General features: G+C 41.9%; 1 protein-coding gene across 4 annotated transcripts in view; it reads right to left on the reverse strand.

Annotated features, from left to right (window-relative positions):
- enah (ENAH actin regulator) overlaps positions 1 to 16,633 on the reverse strand; it is a 90,769-nt gene that overhangs the window by 22,954 nt on the left and 51,182 nt on the right. For all 4 annotated transcript variants that reach the window (XM_060866899.1, XM_060866900.1, XM_060866898.1 and 1 more), the window contains exon 4: positions 8,161 to 8,233. In XM_060866899.1, the coding sequence (XP_060722882.1) occupies positions 8,161 to 8,233 (73 nt within the window). The remainder of the gene's footprint in view (positions 1 to 8,160; positions 8,234 to 16,633) is intronic.

A 16,633-nucleotide genomic window follows, 5' to 3' on the forward strand; every position in this document is an offset into this window, starting at 1 on the left:
CTTTCTATCAGCTCGAACCAGTCTGCCCATTCTCCTCTGACCTCTGGCATCAACAAGGCATTTGCGCCCACAGAACTGCCCTCACTGGATATTTTCTCTTTTTCGGACCATTCTCTGTAAACCCTAGAGATGGTTATGTGTGAAAATCCCAGTAGATCAACAGTTTCTGAAATACTCAGACCAGCCCGTCTGGCACCAACAACCATGCCACGTTCAAAGTCACTTAAATCACCTTTCTTCCCCATTCTGACGCTTGGTTTGAACTGAAGGCAGATTGTCTTGACCGTGTCTACATGCCTAAATGCATTGAGTTGCTGCCATGTGATTGGCTGATTAGAAAGTTGCGTTAACGAGCAGTTGAACAGGTGTACCTAATAAAGTGGCCGGTGAGTGTGTGTGTGAAGTGATTCAAAATACGTCCAGAGTCAACAATAATTAGTATTCTAGTCTGTTCCAGTAACACATTCTCTGTGCTGAAGAAAATGATAGGAAATGAACTTGAGCTGAAACACCTGGCAGATGTGCTGAAGGCGAGCGGAACAGGAAACCTGTACATCAGCATCCAGTGAGCTATATTTAGCCTCCCATTAAGCCTATTCATGTCTTTTTAAACAGACACTATTACAGTATATTTGGCGCAGTGAAAAACGGACTCCCTTTTGCTGCCTCTGAGCTCGGGCCGTCCTGTCGGGAAAGGGAGGGGAGAAGAAAGCCTGAGAGCAAAGAAGCCAGAGAGAAATAAGAGCAAAACCCGAAAACCCTACGTTTATTTCCACAATAATATATAAATCACTAATCAGCAGCATGCTGGTGATAAGCAAAGCACTTAAATATATACAGTACATGTGCTCTTTGCTGCACAAACTGCTGGAAACTGGTCTCTAAAGGGTCCTCATTGACCATGTAGGATGACGAGCTGTAGGACGTTTCGATTCAGATGCAGAAAAAAAAACAAGCAGTGACTTCGAAAACTGCACTGCATAGAACCGAAGAAAAACGAAAGAGACTCTCCGTGAAACGTCCTTCAAGAACACAAAAGGTCCGGCTTCACAGTCACAGACGGGTGAGTCTCGGAAGAGATGTATAGAGAGATAGAAAGTGTGTGAGCATAAACCTCTGTTAATAAACTAAACTATAAAGGGAGAAGGGATTCAGGCGTGAAGAGCATTTAAGCTCTCATGTTTGGGCTCAAACAATTAAACAACAATAGAAGCGATTTGTATTTAACAGAAGACTCGGGAGTGACGTATAGTATTTCCGGTAAAGGTCAAGTCTGTTGAAACAGAACAGTGTTTACAGAGAGAGCTGCATATGGTCCAGTGTTGGCTAGTAATTGTTTCCGAATCTATTTTCGCATTAACGTTTTTGCAGTTGTGTGAGAAATACAGTGTATAATTGTGCTACTATCCGTCCACTCTGATGTGTCCACATTTTCTGTAGAAGCACTGGTCCACACTCCCACCATTAAAATGTGCTCTGGTACTCCAGTGACAGAATAAAATATAACAAACTCTAACATTACTAAAAAGTGCTCAGCAACTGGGAGTTAATTTTATAGTGTTGTTTGACAAACACTACGGTAAAGCTCAGAGGTTAAGGTGTTGGACCTGGGATTTAACTCATGACCTTCCAATCAGTGTTCCAACAAGCTGCCACTCCTGGGGTCCTTAACCCTCAATTGCTCAGCGAGATAAATGCAAGCTGTTCTGGATAACGGTGTCTGCCAAATGCCGTAAATGTAAAATCCCAAGCAAAGCCAAGTCTACGTGAATACTTGGGCGACGTTCCATATTAGATAAACACTGTACTACTGGATACTGTAATGACACCACACACACCATCATCATCAGTGCATGAGATTCCAAAATCATTCTGTAGATGTGAGGCACCATGAACGGTCAGGCTATAAACACGTCTTCGTTCCGGTCCACCATGATCACAGACTGTAGAAGAATTGTGACGATAGTGTTTGTCTGCAGGGGCTCGGAGAATGATTCAGCTTACAGCCTTGATATGTGAGCAGTGCACAGACTTGTTCTGAAATAACACGAGATCCATCTGAGGTATGATCAAATACAAAACACTTAATAAATCAGTGTGTCCGAAGTCAAGAACGTGAATTATGGATATTCCCGACTGCTTCGGTCTCTGCTTGCTCCACTTGACGGGAATTTTTTTCCATCATATCAATATTTTCCATCACATAGTGATCAAAGTCACTATTTATATTCCGGTGTCCTTCTCCTGTATAACATTCATCTACAAAAAAAAAAAAAAAAAAAGTCAATCTATATTAATAAATCCACAAAAAAGTATCAATGACCTTCAGAAGCGATTGATTTCCAGCAGTAGAAACAGATATGACATTCCATGACAAGCTGTCAGCTAATTATGGTTCTCTGACAAGTCGTTAGTGCCGAGTGCTGAAGCTGGCAGCTCGACTCTACCGCGCTCTGATAGTAAGTGGGGCCACTGACAGCCGTTTATAAACACGTGTGAGCGGCCTGCTGTGCGTTCCTTCACAGCTGTCTTCAGTGGCCAGCATTGTATGAGCTTTGCATCACGGAATGACATCAGGCTCGAAGCATTTAACCAGTTCCATTGACTGGAATCGCTAAATATGGCAGTGGGCTGGAAGTGTGGCTGAGCACGAGGCTCCATTACACATACACAAAGACATTCCCTCAGAGAACGCAAGCCTGCCACTTTTCAACAGATTCTCTGCAGATTAGGTGAGGGATCCTTATATGGAGGGATCTTTATTTACAGAACCTGACATGGCTGATGAGTGCAAGCTGTTGCAAACTTTGCTTCCATAACGCAGCACTCTCGCACATCCGGAATGTTCGTATTAATACAGAAATTTAGGAGGTAGCTAATGCACAACCAGCATACTATAAATATGACACGAATAGATTCGTTTTGAGTGTTTAAGATGTAAAAGCATAAAAGCTTGCTTTTATCAAAAGTAGATAACATGAGCGCTGCTGCATCTTATTTTCTCGCTGGGTGTATTATTCTTAATCGTCGAAACAAAACGTGACGGATGGGAATTAAAAATCTGAAATATGAAGGTTTACCTTGCCAACCCATTTACCCTACAGTTTATCAGCAGTAGCCCGGCTAATTATAGCCCTGAGAGTACAGGGGTAACATTAGCTTCATTCCAGTTTCTTGCTAATAATCCGGTGAAACAATATGAGGAGCAGTTCACACGTCAACACATTCAGACTCTTTAAAATCAGAGTAAGACTTGTTGATCCAAACCTGAGCACTGAATCTGATAAATAATGATGTACAGTAATGAATCCCTGAGCTGAAGGAATAATTCGCTCACCTTTATAGGGATTCTGGAGAGAACAGAATTACAGATGGCATTAGGGAACAAATAAAGTGACCTTCATGATCGACTGCACAAACTTGAGCTTCTCGTAAGCTTTATTTATTGTAAGCTGATAAAACCACAGCTAAATATTTTGTAGTTCCATAAATATATATATATATATACACACACCGTCTTTGGTATTAGATCAGAAAGACCAATCATTTCTTTTAGCTCTACACCGAAGACATTTGAGTTTGAGGGGGGAAAAGATCGGAATTTTAATTTTCATTTCCTGATATATTCCTAAACGTGTTGAACAACCCGGAATATGGTACCATTTGTTTGGACCCACTTATTTTTTTAAGTGATCAATATTATTGGAACATGTGACTGATGCGATGTCTCTTCACACCCAGGTGTGTGCTGTTAGATTGAATGTTTATACAAGTGTTAATTTCGTCAGACGAGACAAGACGAAACATGTTCGTCAACAACCTTTTTTTTTCATGACTAAGACGAGACGATGACGAGACTGCACCACCGTCCAAAAACGCTGACTAAGACTAAATTAACATGCGTTATTGTTGACGAAAAAAGACGAGACGAAAATGTTTTGTATAAAATAAAAACTAAGATAAGTCCACCCCTGGTCTAGTCAGGATTTTTGTGATAAATTATATTTCCTGTTGCTCCGCAGGCTCTTTTATTGTACATGACAGCTTATGTCCCGATGACCGGTCTTTGCATTACGATTAAAAGCAGTATCGATAAAGTAAAACATGTGATGTGCGGTCAAGTTCGAGTGTATGCACTGTTTAAACGTGTGTTCTCAACGTCTCACTGATACTTTTGTGATTCACGGACTGTAAATAGGTTGTATTTTAGGCCCACAGTAAAGTAGGCCTGTTCTTTTCAGTTTTTCTGAGTATATTTATTTTATTTCTGATTTGAACAGAAACATGAGACACAACGCGACCAAAACAGTTTTAGAACCCTTTGTAACTTAAGTTGTCAGTCGGAGTCTGTCGGGCCCCAGCTTTAGAATTGTGTTGGTTAAAGTAAAATTCTCTTCAGAACAAGTTCATCATTTGTGAATGTGTCTCCTAAATCAGAAATTAAAAACCAGACACGTTCAACATTTGCATTCAACAAAAATCATTCAACAAGTGTATTTTGTCAGGTAATTATGACATTTAACCAATGTTTGAGATGTGAAACACTTTTTTACTGAAATGTTTATCAGTAATAATCTCAGTAATAATGTGTTATTTTAAAAAAGACTACAATTTTTTGACTAAAACTAGACTAAAATTAAAAGACTTTTATTCGACTAAAACTTGACTAACAAAAAAAGATATGTGAATGACTAAATATGACTAAAACTAACAAGGACATTTGGCACAAGACTAAGACTAAATTAAAAATAGGTGACGAAATTAACACTAGTTTATACAATTAATAACTCTGGATGTATGATCTTGGATGGAACCCATTGTTGTTAAAAAGGATAAACCCACATGAAGACCAGATGGATGTCTATGGAGGAGAAAATCAAGGCATTTTGAATCTAAGAAAAGACGCACAACAATCATTGCACAAGCTTTAGACAAACCCAGTACAACAATGTGGACTGTCCTGAACAAAAAATAAATAAATAAATAATAATAAACCACTGGTGTACCAAAAGCCAGACACTGAACAGATTGGCCAAGAAAAACAACATCAGCTGATGACAAACACTGTAGTTCGGAGGTTTTCCTTGACAGCTCTCATCAGTGGCACCAACAATTTACACAGAGCAAGCTGGAGATCACAAAGGAACCCAGAGTTAAGCCACAAACGTTCTGGAGCTAAGACGAACCTCTAGCAAGTGATAGAAAGGACAAAGTATGGAGGAAGAATTCATCTGCTCATGCTTCAAAACATACAAGCTCATGAGTCCAGCATGGAGAAGGATGCGTCATGGCTTGAATTTGCATGGCTACTTCTGAACATTCTCACTAATCTTTATTGATGAATGAGCTCATGATGGGGGGGGGCACGGTGGCTTAGTGGTTAGCACGTTCGCCTCACACCTCCAGGGTTGGGGGTTCGATTCCCGCCTCCGCCTTGTGTGTGTGGAGTTTGCATGTTCTCCCCGTGCCTCGGGGGTTTCCTCCGGGTACTCCGGTTTCCTCCCCCGGTCCAAAGACATGCATGGTTGATTGGCATCTCTGGAAAATTATCCGTAGTGTGTGATTGTGTGACTGAATGAGAGTGTGTGTGTGCCCTGCGATGGGTTGGCACTCCGTCCAGGGTGTATCCTGCCTTGATGCCCGATGACGCCTGAGATAGGCACAGGCTCCACGTGACCCGAGGTAGTTCGGATAAGCGGTAGAAGATGAGTGAGTGAGAGTGAGAGAGCTCATGATGGGAGCAGCAGAATGAATTCAGTCTACAGAAACAGTGTCTGACTTTTCACAGAGAAATGCTTTCATCATTCATTAAGAAACGATCTAAAACACTTTGCAATCTTAATACAGGACTTCATCAGTAGGAAAAGTGTAAGGCTTTAAACTGAACAGGACATGTCAGTACACCGTTTGAGACTTTAGCAGCATTAGACTCCTACCAATTTGTCTGTTTAACAGACGAGTGTAATGTTTATGCAGCGACCATCAGTGATCATTTTTTGTATAAGATCATTAAGTTGTACAAAAGTTTCAAGGTAATCTCTCGTTCATGTGTTTAACAACATTCCATTCAACATTCCAACAAACCTAGCCCTAGGTTATGTGTAGATGATCAATACAGTCCTCAATCACTTGTCACACACCCGTCAGTACGACCTTCAGCACAATGCTGCCTGTGGGTGTTTAATGGAAACTGAGAAAGGCTTCACACTTCCTTGACTGTGGAAGAAATTTAGCTATTAAATGGCCTAAAGAGACTGATCGGAGGAATCCATTATGGGTTCAGAGATGTCTACAGATGATAAATGGGAAGTGCTGAGGTAAAAATATTTGCTAAAATGTTTCTGGTTTTACAGTCTTAAGACCCTGAAAATGAACTTTTGGCTTAAAACATGGCTCTAAATCTAGATAAAGCACAATAAGAAATGTTTGTCGGTATATTTTCAGGTGAATTTGATTGACACCAATTAGACTGAAATGCATATTTTGGTCATTTAAGCTCCAGCTTTTCAAATAGCATTCATAACTGAGCCCTGAGCAGGTATCGGTATCTATTTTGGTCTAAAGGGAACCAATACTAACAAGAAGACATGATGTTGGCTACAATAAGATGATACTTTTGAATGTGAGCCAAAGTTCATACATTTCTCTTTCAACACTAATAAGGGAACCAGTTCAGGCGGTACCACAACTCTTAGCACAGGTGAGTAGTGCTCTTAAATAAACAAAGAAAATATATACAACCTTAAAGGTGCCCTTCCACACAAAACGGTTTTTACTTGATATGTGTTTGGTCCATATGTGTTTGTGTTGTGTCGTGAATGTGAAAACGAACTGTTACCTCCCCGGTCAGTTCTAACCACTTAAAAGAAATAAGGGGAGAAATCAGGTCAGTTAGAAAAGCTGGTCAGTCTGACATCAGAGTGACTGAGCTCATTACTATTCATGAGCTCTCCCACTTGAGACCGCGCCCCCAGAATTCGTGTAGCTCAGTGAGTTTCCTATACAGCAAGGATGGCTGAACGTCAACGGGCTTGTGAAGAAGCCGTTCTGCCGCAATTCAAGGTGATTGTAAACAAATTTCCTCTAGCCTAGGCTACTTATTGTGTGGGTGAATGAATAGTCATGTTCTCATATCCTAGCGGTTAGCCAATCGGAGCCAAGCAGCATAGCTCATTTGAATATTCATGAGTCTTCCTGCAGACTTCTATACCACACTAGAATGGCTTGAAACAAGATAACCAAGGCATTATTTCCACAAAAAAAGTTACAGAGTCCATGGTGAACTTCAGACATTACCACAAAAGTAATGAAATACGTGTGGCAGGGCATCTTTAAAATCATACCTGGGACAGTGGAGGCTCATTGGGTTAACAATGCAATTCATTTAGGATTTAACTTTGTTTCCTGGTCCAAAAGTCTCTGCTTCGATCTCTCCATAGCAAAAAGCAAAACAATCACTAAAAAAAAAAAACATCATCCACACTGTGAAGCACGGTGATGGTAGCATCATGCTTTGGAAAGGCTGATTTTCTTCTCCTGGAACTGGGGCTTTAATCAGTTTGTGTGGAATCATGAAGGACTCCAAATACCAGGCAATTCTAGTGAAAACCCCCAAAGGCTAAAACACTTAAGATGAAGAATTTCACTTACTAAGTGAATGAACTACTAACTACCATCATCCATTTCTATCTAAGGCTAAAATATTGTTTTACACAGAATTTCTAATTAAACTGAACGTAGTGAATGGAGTGTTTTTCACTTTAATTTAAAAGGTTGGAGTTTCACAATAAGGTTGAAAAGTATCTGACAATTTATCTTTTATATCACAAAAACATGGCATTTTAACACGTGTAGATTTTCCTATCAAAAGTAAATAAATGTACACCACGCGCATCTGATACACTCGTGTTAATCGGCTCGGCCTTCCTTTATCTCTCAAGCTTCATGTTTATCCACAAGACACACGAAGCTGTAGCACAACAGCTCAAAAACATCGACGTCTTAAAAAACGTTCGATTTAGCTAAGGAAACAAAAACTTGTCAACTAGTCTGCTAGTTATTATGAATTACTGGTTGAGATTAGTACAACTTGAGCAACTATTATTATACGGACTTTACTGGTTAAATCACGGCTTTTGATACAAGAAGTTTGATACTCACCGTCTCTGCATTTCCAGCTCCTCTGGCGAGGGGCCATTCTGCACCTGAGGACTCTGTCTTGGCAACGTGGGGCCTTTAGAGAGGGGGAAAGAGAAAGAAAAAAAAAACACCTCAATTGATCGCCAACTTCGGGAACTACAAGAACACAAAATAGATTAATTACACTGAGCCGGCTGGTTAAGACACAATGGAGGTGGAAATAGATTTCAGAGAGCAGCATGTAACTGCTGCTGTAGATGGAATGGAGAGTTCCAGCTTTTCTGCCCGTGCTTATTCAGACTGTAGAGAGGTCCCGCAGCATGGAGCCAAAGCGAAAGGGCAAACAGACTGGCAAACACTACCAAACGTCCAACTAGTCCAAATGCTGCCTTTCACACTACAGGGCAGAATCAATGCAGTATTGAGCAGATGCGTCTGAATCAATGCTTCACTGAGCAGGTGATAGTCCTTCCACACTTTATTACCGCACTACCTAAGGCATTTCCTGCCTGGCGTCTTCACACACTGGTCCAATAAAACAAAAAACCTACGTATCGCTTAAACCTCAAAGCGCTCAGCACATTAAGGCAGAGTTTTGTTCATCCGAGTGTGTCAAAGCGAGCGAGAGGCTACACCCTACTGTACGTATAAACGCCTGCCCTGCTGCAGCAACAGACCCAAATGCCCTAAAAGTAAACGCACAGCTGTAGTTTTGGCCTTGGGTTCCAGTGCACTGAATTTTAAAGAACACAATTAACACACCGTATTTAAATTAGTGCTGAATTATAATTAATACAAGACCATTTGGGGGGATATAGGCACGGAATTCCCAACCGACCGACTGTGCTTAAGACTAACAAACGAAAAATGGAGGAAAAATACTGGATGCTAGAGATCAGATATTTTTATCTAGTTATTTAAACAATCAAGGCAAAACAAAATAAAATAAAACTCTACTTCAATTGTGCTTTCATTTATCAGTTTACATTCAGAATAAGAATCAGGTTTATTGGCCGAGTGTGTGTTTAAACAAATGAGGAACTTGGTACCGTGGCTGTTGTGACCCTCAAAAGTCCAGACATAAAATAACGACTATGTTTAATTTACAGACAGTAAAATAAACGTAGCATAAATGTACAGTTTATTTAACAAATTTAAATAAAGCCTGCTTGACGTGAGGAGTTGTGTCCATTTGAAAAGGTTGTGTCCAGGGTGTGAAGGGTCTGTAATGAAGCGGTTTTCTGCTTCTTGTGGAGTACAAGTCATGGAAAGTGGGCAGAAGAACACAGGTGATTTTTTTTTGTTTGCTTCAGTCTGTATCGGTCATGTTTTGTGGCTGCATCAAGTTCAAAGTGTTTATTGTCATATGCACAGACAGAAAGCATGCGCAATGAAATTCTTACTCTGCCGTCCACACTAAGTGTCATACAGTAAAGTAAAAAATAATATAGAATTAAAAAAAAAAAAAAAAAAAAAAAAAAAACAGACTGATAGACTTGCACAGGATGGATTGTACCAGCTGTACCAGCAGCTCCTGTGGCAGACCGTACTTCCCCCTCTGCTGGGCCTTTTTGAGTTCATGTTGGACTCTACATATGCCACTGGGCTGTTGGCTATTGTAAGGGTTGATAGGAGTTTTCTAAAGTCCACTGTTATCTCCACAGTTTTGAGCATGTTCAGCTCCAGATTGTTCTGACTGCACTATAGTACCAGCCGCTAGTGCCAGGTTTAGTCATCAGTATAGAGAGAGAATAGCAGTGGAGAGAGGACACGTCCATGAGGAGTGCCAGTGCTGGAGGTATACTGGAGGTATACTGGAGGTAAGTCCGCCCAGCCTCACCTGCTGTTTCCTGCCTGTCAGAAAGCTGGTGATTCACTGCCAGAAGCCAGGTAGCTGTCGGAAATTGGAGGGGAGGATTTTCTGCGTTATTGTGTTAAAAGCCAAACTGAAGTCATCAAAGTCATTTGTGCATTATGTCCCTGGGCAATCAATGTGTTGCAGGACGTAGTGCAGCCCCATGACAAATGATTCATCCACTGACCTTTTTGATCCTTAAACAAACTGCTGGGGAGGTCCAACAACTGTTCTGTGATATTCCTCAGGTGGGCCAATACCAGCTGGCCAAAGGATTCATCGTGACAAATGTAAGAGCTACAGGATTGTAGTCATTAATGTGAATGTGTCATAAAGTCCTGTGATGGAGGGTTTCTGTCGGGACTGGAACGATGGTATAGTGTTTAAAACAGAAGGTGATCTGTTGAAGCGTTGGGGGATTCGGTTACCAGAGGTGTGATGGGGCCGTCAGTGGGCTGGGGGTGTGTGAGAGGTGTGAAGATATACTTTTCGAATCAGCAGTAATAGATGTTAAGGTCGTCAGCCAAGTCTTTGTTTACCTCAGTGAGGAGAAGCCGTCTCCTGTAGTTTATGTCGTCATGCAAGCCTCTACACACTGACAGTTAGCTGAAATCCTGTTTTACAGCTTTACCACAAACACTCTGGAACAATGTCCTTTCCATGAGGAACGGTCCTCATGTCCTTTATTTTACAAACATAAATCATAATATCGAAAGCACACAGCAAACTGACATCTGAAATGCTAAAGTAGTTAAAAAAATGAATGTAATGTAATTGTAATGGTCAAGTCAAAGTCCAGACCTCAAGCCTATTGAGATTCTGTGCATAAACAAACACCCTCAAGCATCAATGAGAAGAAGCAATTTTATAAAGAATAATGGGCCAAAATATACCGAAATATACAGAAAGTACACATTATACAGTAGGATGTACTGATGTACAAGGTTATCTGACCATTTATAGAGGTTGGTGAAGACTACACAATTGTTATGTAGGTCCTGATAAATAAAAGCATTTTCTTTGTTGTTCTGTGTTCTCCTTGTGCAGATGAGACATCCGATATCTCTTTACCATTCTCCATCGCTGTGTTCTTACGACCAAATATCCCTCAGTCAACAAATGTTTGCTTTTTAGTGATGCACATCGTAAACCAGACCAAACCCTTACCCATAAACGCAGTTGATTTATTCATGGCTAACAGGTGTAACCTTTCAAGTGCCCTTATATCCGACACAACTGGTGCGCAGCGGCTACACGGTTAGTCGTCAACCTGCGTATGAAAAGTGGCAAAAATCACTTCACACAAGCGAGACGCCTCTTATTCAGGGAAGTGCCTGGTCCCACTCAAATGTGACCCCGTGGGCCACTTTAAAAGCTCACTGAAAGTCTGTAATTTGAAGTGCTGCATCAGATGTGACGAAACGTATCAGACCTGGATGGTTTCCGTGGTCTAAAATCTCCACACTACGACGCAAATTAGCTGAACTTAAAGCTATTAGTCTGCACTACAGTATAACATGGTACCAGGACGGAATTGACTCTACATTATGAATGATCAGTAAAGCCTTAAATAAAATCTACAAAAAGTGTCGACTGCTGGATAAACAGTTCGCTTAGAATAAACCAGAGTCCTCAAACCCAAAACGTTGTAAAGAATATAAAGTTTCACTTTGTAGATAAACCCCAGGCTGTTCAGTTCTGTGGTTAAAACTGTTCCGTGTTTCTCGCTACGTGTTCTGATGTTGTTTATGAACTATAACTACGCATGCCGTAACGTTTAGTCGATTCCTGACCTCAAACTCTCAGTCATTTGATGATATTAGCAAATGCCACAGAAGAGGAACAAACACGACACCCACAGTGTCACATGCTTGCCACTAATTACTAGAGTCCATTCTCAAACAGAGAGACAACCAATGAGTCAGCAGAAGCAGTTGTTGTGGCTAGTTGTCGTCTCCCACTTAATGCAGTCAATAAGTAATATCTTGCATCTACAAGGCTGTAATGACGACTCCGCTCGCTTACTGACCTGCTCAACACGGTCGAATAACAGCACTTAGAGCTTGGAGCAGATCCAGAAGCACTCAGCGTCACGTCTGATGGGAACTTCTCTTCTGTCCTAGCAATGCCCTAATCTACTGCTATGCCTCCATCCCATCCATCTATCTATACAACAGCAAAATATTCAAACCATGAAACCAAGAATGAGATATTCTTAACTGCTAAACATCTCTAGGGAAAAAGAGGACAGGTTAGAAAAACGTCAAAAACAATGTTCAGAAGAAAGAGCAGGACGTACAGGAGCGGACGGAAAAGGCATGATTCTTCTGGCAGCAGATGTACCGTATCAGTCCATCCTTACAGTCTTTGGGAGGGTCATTAACCATTACGAGTGCGCTAGCACCGCAGTCGACAGCGTCCCGCGAACTTACGGAGAGAATCATGGTGTCAGAAACACATCAGTGCTCTGGAAATATACGAGCGGACTGAGCGTAGGCAGGCTGGGAGCTGCGACGCCCTGCCGTGACGTTTACAGAGGAGGAAGCTAAACTGTCCATCATACTTTCCGGCATGGATTAATTATTCATGACTGGCTGAATGGAGAGTAAGATACTGTTGCCCTTCAAATCAGATCAGCTTCACTGTGAACTCAGGCAGGTGGAAGAGAGAAGAACTCTTACACGACCAATCAATCTGTGTGAAAAGCTGACAAAAAAAATAAACATGCAAAAACAGTGCAGTACAACATAGAGAATATACACGATACTGTACTTAGAGATGGAAGACTATAACGTCGCTGTCGGGAAATTTGTCAATTTCATATTTTTTCACATATCGATGCTATTGGTCAGTCCCCACGTGGGTCTGTTATTTTTACAAGTTATTAACCAATCTAAAGTCTTGAAAATAGCTTGAGCACAAATCTCATAACTCCATTGGACACTTCAACTGTCCACCTCTTCCTCACTCCGTGTGAGAGCTTCACGGCATATTTCTCCTCAAGAAGAGTCGCAACGAATCAACACGTCTTCTGAGGTAAATGTCTTCAAAACACTGGGCTCAAAGAAAAAAAAATCTTGACCCCCGCTAGTTCTGGTGCTCGTCTGAGGACAGGAATTTAGCGCAAGACAATCCACTGCAACGCGGACTAAACCCTGTGTACTGCAGATAAGGTACGGCGTTTTTTTAATTTCCTGTAAAATAACGGTTTTGGAGATACGAGGATTCCGTCTGACAGCGACGATATGATACACAACTATACGGTTTTGACCATATAGTGCACCGTCATGGTTCCTCTCAAAATCCTCCTGATTGTCTCAATCAAGGTTTTATAGACGAAGCCTTTGACACATATACATTACAGCACAGTGAAATTCTTCCTTCACATATCCCAACTCTGTTGGGTCTGAGCACAGGGTCAGCCATCGTACTGCACCTGGAGCAGACAGAGTTAAGAGGAGAAGGTTGGCAGTACTGGGGCTTAAACCCTGATCCTCTGATCAATAACCCATAGCCTCTGATCAATAACCCATAGCCTCTGATCAATAACCCATAGCTTAAGCCACCACTTTTCTCACCACAGTCATGTCTGGCTTGCTCATTAGGGACAAATTTGCTAAATGAATATTTTTCCCTAAAGCCGCTTCGCCGACCTGTTAAAAGCACTGAAGGGAAAGAAAACCCTTGGTTGAACTGAAGATACTTTGCTTGCTTTAGCTCAGATCTCAGGAGAATATTAGAACCAATGCTATGAGGTAATTTTTTGAAAATTGCCAGATCATCTGTTCCTGGTGGCCGATGATATAAAACAGCCCGATTGCCCTGAAGGAGGAATTTAAGACAATACCTCCTGAAATCTGTCCAAAATGAATGAGGCCCAGCACATCTATCACGGAACCCTAACAAACTACTGCATGGTAAAATATATGCATGTATAATATATCTGTTGGTAATATCTGCCCAGGATGTACCCTGCCTTGTGCCCAGAGTCTCCCGGGATGAGCTGCAGGTTTCCTGAAAACCCACAAGGATAAAGTGTGTAGTGAAAGGAGGGATGGATTCTGCTCTCTCCCACATCACCCATATCTTTTAGGATCACACTGTGCTGTAATGCCAGACTCATTTCTTAATAACTACGCGGCGCGTTAAAGTGCTACGGCAACAAGTCAGAGAGACGAGCAACACTTTCCAGCAGCGTGCCTCATTAACACACCCCGAGGCTGTTACTCAGCAACAGAACCAAATCAATCATTAAACTGCTAATTCGAGAAGCATCTTACTGCTCAACACAGACAGGTGTGGAAATGAGGAGGAAGAGGATCTTTCTCACACACACACACACACACACACACACACACACACACACACACACACACACACACACACACGGATGTTGTTGCTGTACTTCGATTGGATGAGGTGAGCTTCCTGAAATCCCTTCACAGAGCTCAGATGGGTTTCATTATGTGGAGTGAAAATTCTAGTACTTATGAAGATGGACTTTCTGAAGCCAATGAAATAAGAATCCAGAGCATCGCAGATCCCGAACATTCCAGAGTAGAGTAAGTTTCAGCTCTAAAGCATGTGAACATGAGCGGCATCTTACTGTACGTCTCAATAAATAACAGTGAGGTGATCAAGTGCAAGAGGACGGGTGGATTTCCTCGGGTGGATGTCATGCCCGACCCCCTAGGGTTAGGCTTGACAGAAGTTATGAAATGCACATTTTATGACCCAACATCTCGTACAGGTCTCCGGTCTTTTTCTGGGAACAGAAAGAGAGACAGAGAGTCTGGCAAGCAGCAGGATTGATGACAGAGTCTACTTAAAAAAAGTTGGAATGGTTCCAGTTTCCATTCCAGGGGGTCCCAGTTTATTCCTCCCACATGAGCCCTTAACCACTCAGCACAAGAGAAACTAGTCCCTAGTCAACTGTTATGGGTATAAGATGTCAGCGTGCTCTTTTTTGAGCCTGACCACCAAGACGTTACATAAAGGCACCATCTGATCCTTCCAGAGAGGGTTGAGTGGAGACATCCAAGCAAAGTCACCTAATAAAAGAAGCTCTGCATAGAGACAGAGGGGTCAAAAAGCACTGCACAAAATCAAGAAATAAACAAATAAATAAAAGCATTTCATGGGTTAAAGGGTGAACAAAGTCTAAGCTAAGCAGATAGCAGCAATGCTGCACATAAAATTACTTTCCGGCCAAAACTATTAGTGATGCGCAAATGCTGCGTTCTGTATCCAGGCTTGAGTTTTGTTCATGTTTCCCAGCTACAGGAAGCACGAGCACACAAGCATATGAGAGAGATGCGAATTGAAAGTGAAGAGGATACATTATTATGATCATCATTGACATCAGTGTACCTGTGTAACCAGACCCAAATGTCTTATACCCCTTTTCCACCAAAAAGAACCGAGTGCTGGTTCAGAGCTAGCGCTGGTGCTGGTTCAATGTTGGTTCCACTGGCGAACCTTCTAAGAACCGGTTTGTCTTTCCACCGGTTAGAGAGCATCACAGAGCCGAGTCTGACGTCACTGTATACGTGTCACTTTACACAGCAACGTTAGCCTACATGAACCTACATTAACACCCAAACGTAGCGAATCCAACGTGTACGTGCAGCTCCATGTAATCTGTATAAACGGAGGTTGTTATGGAGAAAGTACATAACGTTATTTTATCATTAACACAGAAAAAAGTTAGCCTTAGCATGTAGCTACTTACTATCATGTGTGCTGATAATGTATCATATCGCAGTAAAGTAAAAGTGTAGTAAACATTATTATACTTAAGGTACATTATCAAATGCGCTAACAGTAGCCCCGCCCACGGCCCCGCCCACAAGCGGTTCTTAAGTCTAGACCAACAACGTTTTGGTGCTACTTAAGAACCACTTTTCCTGGTTCAGAGCCGGGCTCTGACTGTCGAAAAAGAAAGAACTGGTTCTAAATTAGGCTCCGAACCAGCACTCAAACTGCCTCGGTGGAAAAGGGGCATAACAGTCACACCAGTCAGCTAATCATCTCTCTGCGAGCGTCTCAGCCACCTGCTCCACTGCAGTTCAGCCTCATACAAAACCAGTACAACCTCGAATATAAAATGCCCCACAGACCTAAACAAATTGTTTTGTGGAGGTTCTGTTAAAACAGACTTACTCCTTAAGATGATCTTAGCCCGGCTGATCCTTTGCTCCTTGAAGCAGCTGACTCGTGGAGCAGGCATGTCTCGCCGGTTTCTTCTCTTCCTCTCTGAAGCGACCCTGCTCAAGCTGGGATTTTTTTTTTTTTTTTTCCACAAATAAAGGCTACGAGCTTTGTAGAAGCTCAAGCACAGGTAGAAGAGCACAGTGAGGACTGATAGTCTGTGAGACCAAGGAACCAGAGTTCATCAATAAAAAGCGGGGCACGTTACGTCACTTATCCCATCATCATGTCAAAACAGTCTCGTGATGTATTCACCGTCATGTGGTTTTATTAGCCGAGACATCAACACATACCAGACATGTGTCTCCTAAACTCACTTGTCCACTCCCTCTTTACCCTCCAGAACAAACCCCGGGGCAGATTTTCCCTAGATACCATCAAAATCTGGACCTTCATTCTGACCAATGCATCAGGGCCCTAAATCACGCC

Source organism: Tachysurus vachellii, chromosome 3, assembly GCF_030014155.1.
Source record: "Tachysurus vachellii isolate PV-2020 chromosome 3, HZAU_Pvac_v1, whole genome shotgun sequence".
Taxonomy (NCBI): Eukaryota; Metazoa; Chordata; class Actinopteri; order Siluriformes; family Bagridae; genus Tachysurus; species Tachysurus vachellii.